Source organism: Chenopodium album, chromosome 3 (assembly GCF_948465745.1).
Source record: "Chenopodium album chromosome 3, dcCheAlbu1.1, whole genome shotgun sequence".
Taxonomy (NCBI): Eukaryota; Viridiplantae; Streptophyta; class Magnoliopsida; order Caryophyllales; family Amaranthaceae; genus Chenopodium; species Chenopodium album.
This window is the reverse complement of record NC_137836.1, coordinates 24,644,425-24,661,173: the sequence shown is the minus strand read 5'-3', so window position 1 is coordinate 24,661,173 and position 16,749 is coordinate 24,644,425. Positions and strand designations below refer to the sequence as shown.

The 16,749-nt window shown below is 36.4% G+C and overlaps 1 protein-coding gene across 1 annotated transcript; it reads left to right on the top strand.

Annotated features, from left to right (window-relative positions):
- The first annotated feature begins 4,575 nt into the window (after positions 1-4,575).
- On the top strand, positions 4,576-12,474 carry LOC145612744 (galactan beta-1,4-galactosyltransferase GALS3-like). The gene is made up of 2 exons (XM_081668043.1): positions 4,576-5,808; positions 12,020-12,474. The coding sequence occupies exons 1-2, from the start codon at positions 4,736-4,738 to the stop codon at positions 12,360-12,362; spliced, it is 1,416 nt and encodes a 471-aa protein (XP_081524169.1). The 5' UTR covers positions 4,576-4,735; the 3' UTR covers positions 12,363-12,474.
- The last annotated feature ends 4,275 nt before the right edge of the window (positions 12,475-16,749 follow it).

Sequence of the window (16,749 nt, the reverse complement as noted above, 5' to 3'; positions counted from 1 at the left end):
AATATTACCTAAACAAGTGCTTATCACATTTTAGATTTGGGGCTGCCTAGGTTTATCAATTTGATAAACAAATGAAGTTTATCAAGGGGTAAAAGCGTCATTTTCAGTTGATAATGAAGGGTGTTTATGTAATTTAATAATCACAGTTAACTAGCTGCTGTTATTGTTCCATCTTCATCTTCTTCGTATATTTCCAGCCATTGCACAACAATGGAGACTTTGTCTCTTCCCCACCCACCTTCATCTTCTTTTCCTCCTTCTTCAAGTTGCTAATATGGAGATTTCGCCGATCTCAAGTACCTCCATTTTTGACCACCATTTAACGAAATCCCTAAGATAAAAGGGAGAAAGTAAGGGTATGGTTAACCTTTAAGGGTAGGTGTTTATCGATTGCTTGTGAGCTTTTCTTCCCCCATTGAAATCTTCATTGAAGTTGGTCTAACCTTCTTCCTGAACAAGTGGAAGTTTGTGAGTTTCACTTCCGTCAAATAACGTCGTGAATAGTGACAATTGTACATAAGTAATACACTGAGTTTTTTTATTATATAAGCTCAAATATCAAGACCAAATATTTACATAATTGTCATTTGATAAACATGTCTTGTTTATCAAATTGATAAACTTATATTTCCTCTTTAGATTTTATAACAAAAGAAGACCATCATTAATCATTAGTCTCATTACCGACCTTTGCTGCTTTGACGCGCCATCAACATCAGTATTGCTTGTTTATGTGAATGTTTGAATCTTGAGTCTGTACTATTAAATGTACTAATTTATACTTTTTTTTAAGATTGAAAAAGGCAATTTAAGTGCAACAAAAGAATAGGTCGGGACACTTGAGCATCAAAACAAGCGACTTTAACGTCTATAAGGCCCTCATCCATCTATTTTAGTTTTTAGTCTTATATTAGTGATATATTTATTTAGGGATAAGCTACTATAATATATATGCGAAGTTTTTTTTAGTGATTGTGTTGATTTATATATATATATATAAATTTGGTAATTAACTATGTACTTATTATTGTTGATTATCATTATTTTTTTTAATCTACTAATATAGAATATTTGTTTATTTTAATTTTGTCTTCATTTTAATTTTAGTTTTAATTTTAATTTTAATTTTAATTTTAATTTTATTGTTAATTAATTTAATTTATGATAAATTTATATAACTATAATGTATATGTGATGTTAATAATTTAATTAGATTGAAAAAGAGAAAAAAAACAGAAAAAAAAAGCTAAAACAAAAATTCTAGACGCTTTTTAATGTCTACATGATTTGCACATTTTCATATTTCAAAAGTTTCACGCCATACCATAGGCTGACACAATTAAAAGCAAGACAAAAAAAAAGTGTCGCCAAATTTGAGTATATGGACATGTAAAAGCATCCTTAAAAATTAGACAAAATTCGGATAATGCGCGAAATAAGCAGTTTTCGATAATTCATGTATTTTTTTGGACACAAAAAAAGTGTCGATATTCTCGACGCTTTTTGAGGTCCCTCAAAATTCTCAACTCACGTATTCTCGACGCTTTTTAGAAGCGTTAAGAAATTTTTTTGTGACGCTTTTTAGTGTCGAAAGCCTAAAAAGTGTCCAAAACACATGCTTTTTTATAATAGTGAATATAAAATAATAATAATAATAATAATAATAATAATAATAATAATAATAATAATAATAATAATAATAATAATAATAATAATAATAAAACTAATAATAATAATAATAATAATAATAATAATAATAATAATAATCTAATACGAAGTATATCATATCATATCACAATAATAATAATAATAATAATAATAATTTAATATTAATAATAGTAATAGTAATAGTAATAATAATGTTGTTCGGGATACCCTAGTTGATATTTGCTATCGTTCTGGGATTCCAGCAAGGAAAGAGGTTGATGTCTTGAGGGAACGAGGAGACCCTTAGACCTGCAGATGTCTTATTTTATTCCCGGGATCGTGGTCGCGATGTCTGTGTAGATTTGACAGGATCTTCTACTTACACCTGCAGATGTGTTACTTTATTCCTGGACGGGTTTTGGCTGATGCAGCTCATCAGAAGCGGGTTAAGTATGAAGCTCGTTGTCAGGAAATTGGATATGGTTTCATTCCCTTCTCCTTTTCTTCGCTTGGGGAATTAGAGAAGGAGGTTGTTGTGTTGCTGAAGCAAGTTCAGAGGTTCTCGATGACGCAAGACATAGGAGCACGTGTTGTAGCTCATATATTTACTATGGTAGGATTTGCTATATCTAAAGAAGTGGGGGCTCAGATTGTATCTCGGCTTTCCACTAATATATTGTAGGTTGTATGACTTTTGTTTTTGAGATAATAATAATAATAATAATAATAATAATAATAATAATAATAATAATAATAATAATAATAATAATAATAATAATAATAATAATAATAATAATAATAATAATAATAATAATAATAATAATAATAATAATAATAAGAATAAGAATAATAAGAATAATAATAATAATAATAATAATAATAATAATAATAATAATAATAATAATAATAATAATAATAATAATAATAATACAATAATAATATATCATAAGATACTAAATAAGTGATGTATGTTTGTAAAGAGTTTTATCATCAATAGAATTCTAATATTTTATATATGCAAAATTAATCATAACTTTTGATAAATATCTTATAACTTTATTCTATTTCCATCATCAAATTCATTTTAAAAAGTTTTTTAAGTAAGATTCATTTATAATATATTTATTTATTTTTAAATAGAGAATTATAATAAAAAAATAAAAATTTAAGTTCAATAAAAATAATTTCAAGTCAATAATAACATATATATTCACAAACTAAACTACAAAAATTACACTATTGTTTAATTAAATAAGCGATATGACATTGTATGTCTAAATATCCTACATATCAAAAGAGATTGTAATACTATATTTTAAAATTTATATTGAAATATTAACGATAATCTAGGCATCGACCGGGCAAAAAATTAGTTATATGTAAGGGAGTTTTTTTCCGAGTATTTTAATAGACATGTATGATTAAATTTTCTTAATGCACCATGCAGGATTATAAATTTTAGTTATAGCCTATTAAATAAGAGAATTGTAAATTATTTTACAATTAATAATTCAAATGCCACATAAGAAAATTGGCAAATGAAAAATTTTAAAGTTTAAATTAAATAAATATAAAATATTATAATTTGAGATTAGGAATTTTATCTAAGTATATAAGAATGCGATGAAATCCCTATTTATTTAAAATAAAATTATTAAATGATATAATACGTACAACAAATAAAACAACAAAATTTATAACCTAAATACAAAAATATTTTCGTAAAAGTACAATAAATCGTGCATCGCACAGGCTTTATCCAGTAATCTATAACTTATACTAAACTAACAACCGCTGATATCATTCTATTTTAAAACTAGACACATGTCAGGTTATTATTAAAAAAATTTCCTTCCGAAATTATGAATGATGTCACTGTTTTGTAATATTTATTTTATTTTATTAAAATTTTGGTCAATTACATTATTATTAGTGTCAAATTCTAAAAATTTTGTCTTCCTTATTTTTTAATGGAATTTAATTTTGTCTTCCTTGAATACTCTTTCATCATTTAATTTTTCTATGAGCTTTATTTATTTGTTTATATTAATATTTGATGTTTTATTTGTTTTGAAAATATTTTTGTTTTTAATTTTGATATAAAAATTAAATAAATTAGAATACGACCTCCGTTAAATGTTATGTGCAACTTTAGAATATTTTATATCTCAAAAATAATACCCCAAAGTTGCACATAACAATTAACGGAGGTAGCATTTTATTTGATCAAATCGAGCATCGCAAGAGATTAATCTAATTCCCTATAGTGTGAACCACATGGAAGAAGGAAGGCATGGGACTGCAAACTCTGCAGTGACGAGGAGATGAACCACATGGAAGGAGGAAGGCATGGGACTGCAAACTCTGCACTACATTGTGAAGCTTGGGCATGCTTAGAAGAGCCATGAAATGGGCTAGTGAAATGGGCAAGCAAGGCCTCCTTGTCCTCTCGTATTCAATCTCCCTCCTTAACGACCTTCAAGACCAAAAGGGTAAGGATATAGAGATTTCGTGGACGGTAAGTGAGATAAAGAGATTGGGTGCTTCTTTCTAAAGATGTACCATTCTAAAGGTCGTTAGAGACCAAGTCAAGAAGGCAAATAACATGGCTAGGATTTGTCGCTTGAACACGACTAGTCATATTTAGTTTTGTTTGTTCGTTTGCTCTTGTCAAAAAAAAAAAAACAAAAAAAAACAAAAAAAAAAAGAGAGATTAATCTAATTATAATAATAGTAGTAAACAATTATTAAAACAAAAAAAATGATGGTGATGATGATAACAACTATATCACTATATCAGCAACTATACAATATAATAATAATAATAATAATAATAATAATAATAATAATGTCGCCCTTTCCAGGTGACCTAGAGGCTAAGACAATAATTGAATACTCCGAATCTCTTGTTTGTCAAACTTTGTCCGAATATCAAACATAAAAAATTGTACTCCATAATAGACGGGGAACCAACTAAAGTTCCTTACTCTTACTCCATTCCCTACCCACTTTGTTTGAATGATCAACATTTTCTTCAACATCAAAATCAAATGGGAAAGAGTCATAGAGGATAGCCATTACCGTTAAAATGTTGTTAAGGTACAACTGTGCACCTGAGCTCAAGCTCATCGTTACCGCCCTCCTCTTCTTCTGCGCCGTTGCCACCCTTTTTCAATTCCTACCCACCCGATTTTCTCCCTTCACCACCTATGTCACACTCTACCCCACCACCTCCAACGTCGCCACTGCCACCACTTCACCATCACCCCAACAACCCTTAGATCATGTCCTCGAAAACGGTGTTATAAAACGATCATTTTACCCTGTCGGTACAGCTGCGTACAACTTTATCTTTATGTCAGCCTACCGAGGTGGTCCTAACTCCTTTGTCGTGTTAGGACTCTCCTCGAAACCCCTTCAGAAATACGGTAATCCAGCATACACTTGTGAATACCAATACAATGATGGCTCTGTTATAATTGTTCCAGGTAATAAGCTTCCTCTCGATGACTTTGGTTACGGTCGAATGTACGTACTAGTAGTCGTGAACTGTACATTCCCTTCAGATACCGACCCTTCTACAGGTGGCCGTCTTCTCTTCCATGCCTCAACAAACGGTGGCTATGATCGTGTTGTTAACTCAACCGACACGATAATAGCCTTAAACGAACCCCCTAACTCATGGCAACCTTCTCAATTCTCCTCTGTTCCAAAATATGACTACCTCTACTGCGGAAGCTCATTGTTCGGCGACCTCAGTCCTCAGAGAATACGGGAGTGGATCGCTTACCACGTGAGATTGTTCGGTACGAAATCCCATTTCGTGTTCTATGATGCAGGGGGTATCCACCCTGAAGTAATGAACGTGCTACAACCATGGATTGAACTCGGGTTTGTTACCGTGCACGATGTTAAAGAACAAGAGAGATTCGATACGTTTTATCACAATCAGATTCTTGTTCTGAATGACTGTTTGCATAGACATCGTTTCGCTACGAAATGGATGTTCTTCTTTGATGTTGATGAGTATATTTATTTATCAGGGAATTCGTCTCTTGATTCGATCATGGAGTTGCTCAACGATTATACTATGTTCAATTTTGAACAGGTTTCTATGTCTGATCGACTGTGCCTTACTGAAGATGCTGGCCAATTTCATAGGTATGTTTATTTCAATTGCTGGTTTTTTATTCTATAGATTCTTTGGTTGATTTCTGAGATTTTTTGTTTTAATAATGACTTTTGACTACACAATTACGTAGGATTGAAAATGTTAGTTTTACTTTTTTTAATTTATTAATCAAGTACGGATAAAAAAAATTATATTGACTCCCTCCGTGTTTTTTTAAGTGTTACACTTTCCATTTTCAGCCGTGTTTTTTTAGGTGTTACACTTCATTTTTTTGGCAAATAGCTACATTAAAATATCATATCTCCTATCATGGTCCCCATTCAAACCCACTATTACTTTTTTATTATATCTTTCTTCTCACATTCATTAATTTTCAATAAATTATTAACCTCACTATCTTTCTTTTATAATTTTTTAATACTCCTACTACTCCACTTACTTCTTATTTTATTTAAGTCAATTAAATTGCCTAAAATTATGTGTCGGTCAAACTGTAACACTTAAAAAAAACACGGAGGGAGTAGTGATTTACAAATAGATACTACCTCTGTGTGTTTTTCAAGTGTTATTGTTTGACTGACACATAATTTTAGGCAATTTAATTGAATTAAATAGTGAATTGCTATATATCGCCAACGTTTTTTATCAAACCGCCGACAAAAGTAATGAAGGGACAAAATTTCCCTTACTCATTTATAAGTCCATCAAGCTTCAAACTCAATTGTCAACCACCCTACAAGCAACCACCAACACCCAAGCCGCCACCAGCCATGCAATGATGCAATAACAAGTATTGGAGTAATTATAATGCAGAGTACTTTTTTTACAAATAAATAATTTTAATGCTAATAAATAAATAAAAAATCAAGCAATGAAAACCAATGCCAATCGAACGATGCCCAAAATCGAGCGACCATGACCAACAATCGGAGCCCAAAACCGGTTGGCCAGGGTAACCAACGGTTTTGAGCGTTGGTTACTGACAACGTCAACCGGCGTTGAGCGCCAATAGTGAAAGTCGGAGGTGATAAAAAAAAAAAGGGAAGACGAACTGGTTTTGCCGACCACCGCAATACCAGTCCGTCACCTTCATCCGCCACCGCTGCCCTTCCACCTTAAATGTGCAGTCGCCGCTAACCTTCAACTCCAGTGTACAATCACTGTTGTAGTGATAGGTGGTTGGGAAATAGGTGATGAGAGAAAAGGACTGGTGAGAAGTGGTGGTTGTGGGTGATGAGAGAGAAAAAATAGAGAAAGAGGAAGAAAGGTGGGTGTATAGTAAGGGCAGTGATGTCCAATCACATTAAATGTTGGTGTTGTTGATAAAAACTGTTGGCAGTATTTAACTCCCCCCTTAAAAAATTGTTAAAGAAAGATAGTAGGGTTAATAATTTATTGAAAAGTAATGAATGTGAGAGGAAAGATATAATTAAAAAAAAATAGTTGTGGGTTTGGGTAGGGACCATGAGAGGAGAGAGATATAATATTTTAATATAGTTTTTTGCCAAAATAAGAAGTGTAATACTTATTAAAACACGGCCAAATTTGGTGAGTGAAACACTTAAAAAAAACACGAATGGAGTATTAAAAAATGTAAACAGATCAAATAGGAATAGATTGCTTTTAATAGTGAACTATGATAAGCAATTGGACAATATTTTACAAGGGTAACGTGGCATATTAATTAGGATTAATTTAACTAATTGGTTTAGCGTAAGCTACAATTGAAAGCGTGGGAAGCAAGAAATCATTATGCCAGATTGCCTGATCTTATGGAAGTACGATGTTCTTACTCTGTGTAAGGGACCAAAAGCATTAGTAAATCTATATTCCATCAGTTTCTTTTCAATGACCATAATTTAAAATCTTGCAATTATTCACAACTTATGGATCTTTCTGAATTTTTTTTCTCAATGAAGAAAAAAATACAGTCAAGCGTGAGAGGTCTTATTTGATTTATCTTAATGGATGTTTCATTGATATTTTTTTAAAACAAAATTACTCAGTATTAAGTGATAATAGAGTAAAGAGACATAAATTTTGTTAAAATGTGCATTGAAAAAGATGCATAACTAAAAAGGGCTATAAAAAATTTTAAAATAATACAAGGGGAGTATGTAGGATTTGATTTGTAAAACTTTATTAGAGTTATAGAAAAAGGTATATGAGCCTTGATAAGTCTAGTTATTCGGATTTGGATTGGATTGAATTGAATTAGCATGATCATGATATTCATTTGACCATTATGTCGATCAAGTTATTTCAAATTTGGAGGTGTTGTTAATTTGGTAATGAATTAGCATGATCATGACGTTTTACTGTTTGTGAGTGGCATTTGGTGAATTATGAAAAGTGCGATGGCATTTGATGAATTTTTAAATTTGTCAGTGGCATTTTTTAGTGAAATATGTTCATTTAATAGCTCTTTTGAAATATGTTTTTCGTAATACTTTGTATAAAGATTTTTCCTTCCAATTAGCACGGGCGCCAAGGTACATGATTTTTTTTGTCTTTGATCGAAATCGAACCAGAGTTGTAGTCTTGATTAGAGGTGTCGATTCGGGTATTCTGTTTGGATTCGGTGGGGTCGAATCAAGTCGTTTCTAATTTTTAATTTGAGTCTTACTAACTTTTTATATCCATTATGCGAGTGAACATCTGAATCGAATATATTTTTGGTTGGTTGGGTGCAATTTTGACACATTTAGTCCTGATTTACTTATCACTCCTAATCTCCTATCATTGAATTTACGAAGCATATACTTCATTCAACTCTTACAACTTGTTTCGATGGAAAGAAATAGAGGGGAGGGAAAGGATGAGATGAGTTTTCCTCCATTTGGATAGCAAATATTGGAGGTGAGGGAATTGGGAGGAAGAGAAATGAAAGAAAATTATTTCCTTCCACAATTAAGAAACAAATCTTTCCAAATTAGAGAAGATTTGGAAGAAACTTTGATTCTACAGAAACAAATTAAATCTCTTGATCTCTAACCCCAACTGTTTGTCACCTCCACCACAGACCTCGCACGTTATCTTCCAACGCCATGTCTGCCGCATCATTTGCTATGGTATTCAAGCTTTTCTTCTTCTTTTTTATAAATTCGATCTTAAAATTTCAGATGATGAGATACAAATTTCTAGTTTTGATATTCAAAAATCAATTTTTCATGAAATTTAATTTTTATTTTCATGAATCAAGTATCATAAAACCGAGTTATGATCTTCAACAAATGGATTTTCTGGAAAAAAAAAAAGTTTTGATTTCTGTTAAAATTTTAGAAAATATGTTCTTCTTTTTCTAAAACCAACATTCAAAAATTTTTGTATTGATTTTCGAAAATTAATTTTCAGAAATTTCTGTTTAAATTTTGAAAAATCAATTTTCAACAATTTTTGATTTGGAAATCAACAAGAAAATTTGAGGGATTTCCCATCAGAAGAACAAGCAAATCCCTTCACTCTCTCTTCCTTCATTTTCTCTATTATCCAAATGAAGGATTTTGTTTTCTTCACCCCTCCCCTTCCTTCATCTTCCTTCCCCTCCATTTCCTTCCAAAAATTCTATCCAAACACAGCATTGATTGCATTATTGGTTGGTAGTTTTTATAATACAACAAAATAGGTGATGATGCAAGTATATATTATATGTGGTGCGTGACATACATGCACATTTTAAATTTGTTGTTTGATGTTGATACTTCGTATTTAGGTTGAGCTGGTGATAGCTAATTTGAAATTGACGTGTGCGATTATTCAAATCTAATATGCTATTCAATCATACCACAAACATGATTACATGATTGCTAAACGAACCTTTCATTGGGAACACCGAACACATGGTAAAGAACCGTGTAGAATAAGAGCATGCAATAATTAAAGTACTTTGTTTTTTGAAAATAATGATCCTCTATATCTTTTAAAATCATACAAAATAAATATATAATAATAAATAAATAAAAGTGAGTGTAGGTTATTTTAGGCTTAGCAACCCATAACTTGTAAAGTTGTAAGGAAAATCCTGTATATACAAGAATTTAGGACTCATTTGTTTGAATGTAAAAAACTTTTAAAGAAGCAAATAATTCATTATACTGATTAAGCAACGTGTTGGACTTAAATATTTAGTGATACTAACTCAATAGGATTATGGTGGTGGCTTGGCAACATCTTAAAAAGAATCAACAGTATTGTTGCAAGATTCTGGTGGCTTGGCAACAAAAATGGGAAGGGTGTGTATTGGAAGAATTGGTCTGTGCTAACGCAGACAAAGGATAAAGGGGGCCTGGGCATCCTTGATGCTCGATTTTTCAACCAAGCTCTCCTTGCTAAACATGGCTGGCGTATCATCCAAGACACAGATTCTCTGTTTAGCAAAATTTACAGTGCAAAATATGGTATTAACAAACTTTCTTTCTTCGAAGACTCGTGGTGTAGGAGAAGTATTGGCTCGTGGGGTTGGAATGGTATCAAGTGGGGTCTGCAGATGCTAAAAGGTGGAAGTGCTTGGTCCTTAGGAGATGGGTGCTATGCAAAAATTCACCATCCCTGGGTTAAAGGTGCTTTCCCAATTTGGAGATTTCAAGGCTGCTCCAACAATGACTGTGTTGCCAAGCTTAGGACTGAGAATGGAGATTGGGATTTTGATGCCTGCATGGTATGGTTCAGTAATGAAACAGTTGATAAAATCTCTACTATCAAAGCTATGCCTGCAGGTTATGAAGATCTTATTGTTTGGAAGGAAGCAAAAAATGGTGTTTACTCGGTTAAAAGTGGTTATTCTAAACTGCTTAAGGAAAACCAGAAACATGACAAGAAAAATGGGTTTACAGCAAAGCAAGATATTGATTGGAAAAAATTCTGGAAGAAGGACGGCAGCCCCAAGCAAAAAAATTTCCTATGGAAGATTTTTAAAGGTGCTCTCTCAGTTGGAAGTGAAAGGAAAAGGAGGGGATTGGGGGTGCAGCATCATTGTTGTCTATGCTATAAGGATGATGATCCTAGCAGCAGCAAATTAGAAACTCTTGAACACTTATTCAGAGATTGCAACTTTGCGAGTCATCTATGGAAAGGGTGCAGGTTGGGGATTGATGTGGGTAATCAAGGTAATATTCCTTTGGCTGAATGGATCTACAACTGGATGAGAATCCTTAGTGACAAGGGGAGGGACTTAAGTGAAAGTTACCGGCTTTTCTTAGATGGACTTGATTGCATTTGGGAATCAAGGAACAACAAAATTTTTAGGAATTTAAAGCCTCACCCAGGAGCTGCAATATCTTGCATGGAAAGAAGAGTGAACACCACTTACAAGAATAAGGATCAAGCAGAGAATGCAACTCTGCAAATCATGGATGACAGACATTCTGAGCCTCCTGGTTTTGAAGGACAAAAAAGAAAGGATTCAAGTAAGAACAAGCACCAGGGTAAGAGGTTAGAGCTTGTATCAGGGATAGGGAGCTGTTGTACTGCAACAATTAGAGTTTCTCACACTAGGAACAAGGATAGAGGCTTCACTTGGAGTTGGACTATCAAGCAGAATGATACTGATCTTAGGCAAGGAGTGCTGCAGCAAGCTAGGCAAAATAAGGAAGCTAGTTTCCTTGATTCTGTGATGCATGGGTTACAAGAAGCCTTTAATCTCAAACTGTGGCACCTGCAGATCGAGTCAAGCGAGAAGAATAGCATAAATTGGTTGCAATTTGACCACAAGAGCATCCAAGGAGATAGAATGACTAAAGATAAAATTAATGGCCTTCTCCCATTTTTTCATTGTGTATCTGTTAAATACAAGGTGTAGGGGACTAGTTTCCCTTTTCTTCAGCTGTCAAAAAAAATAAAATAAATAAAATAGGATTATGAAATGGACAAATTTAGCATAGTTTGCGTTAAATTGGAAACACACAATGAAAATATGAAATCATGCATTACATGATGTTAATAAAAGGTTAGTCTATGTCAAAAATTAATATATAAAGAAATAATAATAAAAGGTTAGCGTTTCAACTTTGACTTGGTTTTTTTAGTTGATAAATATACGTGGTGGACAATGAAAGACAACAATGAAAATTGGTGTACATACATAAGGGAATTTGATGATATGTGTTTTGTTTATTTAATTTTCTCTAATAAAAATTGACCATGGATATATGGTTTGTAATGGAGTACAAAATTATATTGAAATGAGTTGTTAAGCGTATATGTTATTATTATTTATGTCTTGTCCATTTTCATAATTATCAGGAGATGGGGTTTTGAGAAGTTGGTGTACAAAAATGTGAAAGAAATGAGGAGAGACCAAAAGTACGCAATACAACCAAAGAATGTATATGCAACAGGGGTTCACAGGTCAGAAAACTTTGATGGCAGCTTCACTTGGTTGCCCAGCGAGATGATGAAGTTTTTCCACTACCATGGCACGGTTGCTGAACGACGTGAACCGTGCCGACAACTCACTAAAGACAATTCTACAACCATTAAAGACACCCCATACGTTAGTGACACTGCCATGAGATTGATTGCCCCTTTGATTAAGAAGTTTGAGCTTGACACCATTGGTTCTAGGCTTATATCAACTAGGCTTTGATAAATCGCTTGCTAGTGTTTCATAATGACAAGTTTACAATAGAAAATTTTAATTTGTAACCCTTATTTATTTATTTATTTATTTATTTAAGGCATGATGTGCATGATAAGTACCTTGGCCTTCCAACGGTGATTGGAAGATCGAAGAGGGTGCTTACTAAGGGTATTAGAGAAAAGTTATGGAAGAGACTTCAAGGGTGGAAGGGTTTTTTTTTTTTTTTTTTTTTTTTTTTTATCTTAGGCGGGTCGAGAAGTTTTGATTAAGGCGGTGGCCAAATCTATCCCAACCTACGCGATGAGTGTGTTTAAATTCCCTTCTTCTTTTTGTGACGAAATGAGATCTTTGGTGGCGATTTTTTGGTGGGGTTAAAAAAAGGGTGAGAGGAAAATCCACTGGATAGCATGAAAAAAAATTATGTGAACCTAATGCTAAGGGCGGTTTGGGTTTATGTGATTACAAATATTTTAATGTAGCCTTTTTAGCTAAACAAGGTTTGAGATTATTGCATAATCAGGAGAGTTTAATGGAAAATTTTTTGAAAGCTTGATATTTTCCGAATGGGGATTATTTAACTTTGAAGCTAGGAAGTAGCCCAAGTTACACTTGGAGGGGAATTTGGCGAGTGAAGTGGGTGTTGCAGTGTGGTCTCTGTTGGCGTGTTGGTGATGGCTTGAATATATCAGTTTGGAAGGATGTGTGGATTCCGAGTACTCAAACTCGGAAGATCATTTCACCTCGAGGTGAGGCGCCAGAGAACCTATGTGTTTGTGATTTAATTCACATTGCAGCAGCTCGTTGGAATGCTTCTTTAATTGACACACTTTTCTTGCTTTTTGAGAAGGAGCGTATTCTAAGTATCCCACTTAGCTTCCGTTTACCTGAGGATTCTATTGCGTGGGATCTTGAGAAAAATGGGGAATTCTCGGTTCGGTCGGCTTATCGAGCAATCTATGGAGACTCAAAAGCTGAAGAGGTAGCTTCTGTTTTGGGGTGTTTTTATCCCTTAGGAGAGTTACGTCACGAAGTCTGATCCGGCTGAGCTGTACCTGCAAAATAACGGAGACTCTAGGTGGTCGGAGCTCCGCCTCCAACGGTCAAGTTAGTAACTTGAAACAGAATAAAGAGAACGGAAATTTAGGTGGGTATCTGCTCGGATTCCAAGCTCAGGTCTTTCTCTGATGTAAGAGAATAAGGGTGTAATAAATGATTGAATGTGTCCCCAAAATGGGGAAATATCTCCCTATTTATAGGGTCATTGGAAAATGTGCCCCTACCTAAGTCACTTGACCTAGATTTTAGTGGGCTGCGCCGTTTTACGGCGCCCCTAGGAATTTGGGCCCTTGAAGGCCGCCATTTCAGAGGCATATCTGAGGGCGCCAAGTGTCAAGAGGATGTTGAGCCACATGGGCCATCCGGAGCTCGACACGCGGCGACCTCTCATTGGTCCACGTGTCAAGAGGATGTTGAGCCACATGGGCCATCCTGAGCTCGACACGTGGCGACCTCTCATTGGTCCACGTGTCTAGGGTAAAAAATACCCTAAACATTTGCCCCTCACAGGTCGCACGTGCACATCACGTGGGGCCTGTGACACGTGTCCACCTTTCATAGGTGAACAGTAACGGACAAAATTTTTGAATTTCAAATCAAAAATTTTACCCCCACTTTTACTTTCTATAAATAGAAAGTTACCCCTCTCCTTTTCACACCTTACGTTCACATTGACTTTTTAGAGAGAGAAAAAGAGAGATTCTAGAGAGAGATTTCTCTGCCCCCGTCTGCATAACAGCAAGTTTCAAGCTTCCGAGTGCTAGCAATACATCACCTGGTTCACCGGCTGTAGCGGTTTTCAGATTTTTCAGAGTTAAAGCAAGGTAACCGCCTGTACCATTTTAGCTTTTCTCCCTTTCAATTTGCATACCATTTTTCCCGCCTGTATACCCGGCATTCTTAAGAGAATATAAATGAGTTCCCAATCAACCCACTTGGCACTGCCTAGGACACTCAGCCGGTCCCCCGAACGGCTGAGTCTAGAACCGGGGGTGCCTCTTCTGAACTGTCGGAACCAATATGCACATCTCCGAATTCCTCCCTCTCTGTGTCTGTGCAGGACACAATGGCCAGAACGAAATAGATGGCCAGGCGGTCTAAGAGCCGGCGCACTATGAGAGTGCCAGCCGATGAGGTTTTCCCAGAAGGGGAACAAAGGGATTGGGAGGAGAGCGGATCTGACGATGAGGCTCCCTCTACCTCCGGGAGCTCAGGGGTAAGAGAGGTAGCCGGCGAGGAAGCCGCCTCCTCTAATGAAGTCGGCGATGCTGAGGCCGGCCAAGGATCAAGAGCCGAATCCTCCAGCTCTGACCAAGGTGATTTTGCGGCTGACTATCAGCAGCCGCCCAAGGTTGCTGACAATCCCAACCCCAAGAAGACCCGGATGCTGCCGAGTAACATTGCACTTCTGAATAGCGGGTTCATGGCCTTCAAAGAGAAACATCCATTTGGAAGGGGTTGGGAAGTTATTGTCCCTCCGGCTAATGCTGTGATGGCCTGGGGGGACGACATTGACCATGCAGATGATTACTTCATCTGCTATGAGGCGGTTATCGAAGCCGGCCTCCGGTTCCCCCTCCACCCCGGGATTAGGAAAATACCCAAGGGGTACGATCTGGGGGTTTGGCAGCTCACCCCTAACTCGTGGGTGAATATATTAAGTTACATCGCCGCCTGCGAGTTTCAAAACTTGAACCCCAGTTTCTCTGCCTTCGCTCACATGCACTATTTGAGCAAGGCTCCAGGCGGCCATGGGGCATGGTATACGCTGACTACCTTGCCCCAATACTTAATGACTTTGGACAAAGTGTCCAAATGGTCCGGGTGGAAGGACAAGTTCTATTTGATTTCCTCCCCCACCCTAAGACACAACCGGACACTGCGCCGGTATAATACTGAACCGGCTCTCCTTGGACGTAAATGCCCTCTCCCGGCACTATCTACTAAGGCCCGGGAGCAAATCATGGAGCCGGGATTCTTTGAAACGACAACTGAGCCCATGGGGGATGTGACTCACATTATAGTACCCAAGAACTGGATCCCCCATCCGGACTTCTTCAAGGACGAGTGCTTCTTGTCCGCCTGCGGGCTGAGTACAATGTTCCCCAGGGGTAGAATACTTCTCATCCGGAATGATTGTTATTTCATTTTTATTACAATCTTGCCTTAATTTCTTCTAACTTGAAATTCTTGTTTTTGCAGACGAAGCCTTGAGGATGGTTGACCAGGGTAAAACTCCTGCTAAGTCTGCGGCGCTGCTGCGCAAGGAGGCGGAACTTGCCAAAAAGGAAGCCGTCGAGGCTAAGGATACGAAGAAAGGCGGGGTAAGACCTCCTGACTTTTTTTATACCGGTTGGGTATGCTTACATTTTGCTTCTTTCTCAGGAGTCCGTCAAGAGGATTCCACGATCATTCTCCAAGTTGCTCAAAAGGCAGGGAGATGATCTGGAGAAGGCTCCGGCTGCCAAAGCCGCCAGGAAGGATCCCCCCCAGAAACAAACATCTGCCCAATCCGGTCATCCAACGACTGGGGGGCAAATCCCCTGCTGTTCTGAAAAAACTCAGCGAAAGCTCAGAATAGCAGATAGTGCCAGATGTCTCAACGACATCGAAGGGTGGCGAGACACCTAAGGTTGCAGGCGGTGCGACAACCACTGGGGAGGAGAACAAGCCGGAGACCCATCTGGAAGCTCAAGGTAAGGAACGAACTGAAATACCTTGGCCACTTGATTTTATGAGAATCAAGGCCAAGGTTGATTCTTCAAAAAGGTCAGTCAGCAGCCGGCAATGAATGAATGCCGACTACGCTGCTTCTATCTCACAAAGCATTACTTTTGATGCAGATCTGACTTCTGACCAGCCAGATCTTGCGAGCTTCGCAAAGCGGATGGTGAGGACCCTCACCCGGTCTGAGAAGGCTTCCATACCTGATATGCAGGTCGTGGACTTTGACCGGATAATGGGTTCTCTGGCTGAGGTAAATGATTCCTCTATCTTGATGTCTTTAATCTTTAATTTGACTAAGTAACTCATAAACCGGCTATCATTGTCTCAGGCTATGGTGAGAGTGGACAGTCTCCGGGGCCCCTTCAGGCGGAAGCAAGAAGAGGTAAATGACGCCAAACGGGGGGCCCTAGAAAAACTCAACTTTGCTGAACATTCTGATTATATGTGTAATTTAAAGATTAAAGCAGTAGAGTTGAAACAGGAGGAGCTGATCCGGAGTTTGACGGCTGCAAACGATGAAGCTAACAGCCGGGCTGATGACCTTGACAAGAAGCTGAAAGATGCCAAATCAGATCTCAAGGCATTGGAAGATGCTGACAAGGAGAATGCC

Excerpts from the sequence above, each read along its gene's own strand:
- LOC145612744 (XM_081668043.1), top strand. The coding sequence starts at position 4,736 with ATGTTGTTAAGGTACAACTGTGCACCTGAGCTCAAGCTCATCGTTACC. Across the intron at positions 5,809-12,019 it reads GATGCTGGCCAATTTCATAG|GAGATGGGGTTTTGAGAAGT; the intron begins GTATGTTTATTT and ends CATAATTATCAG.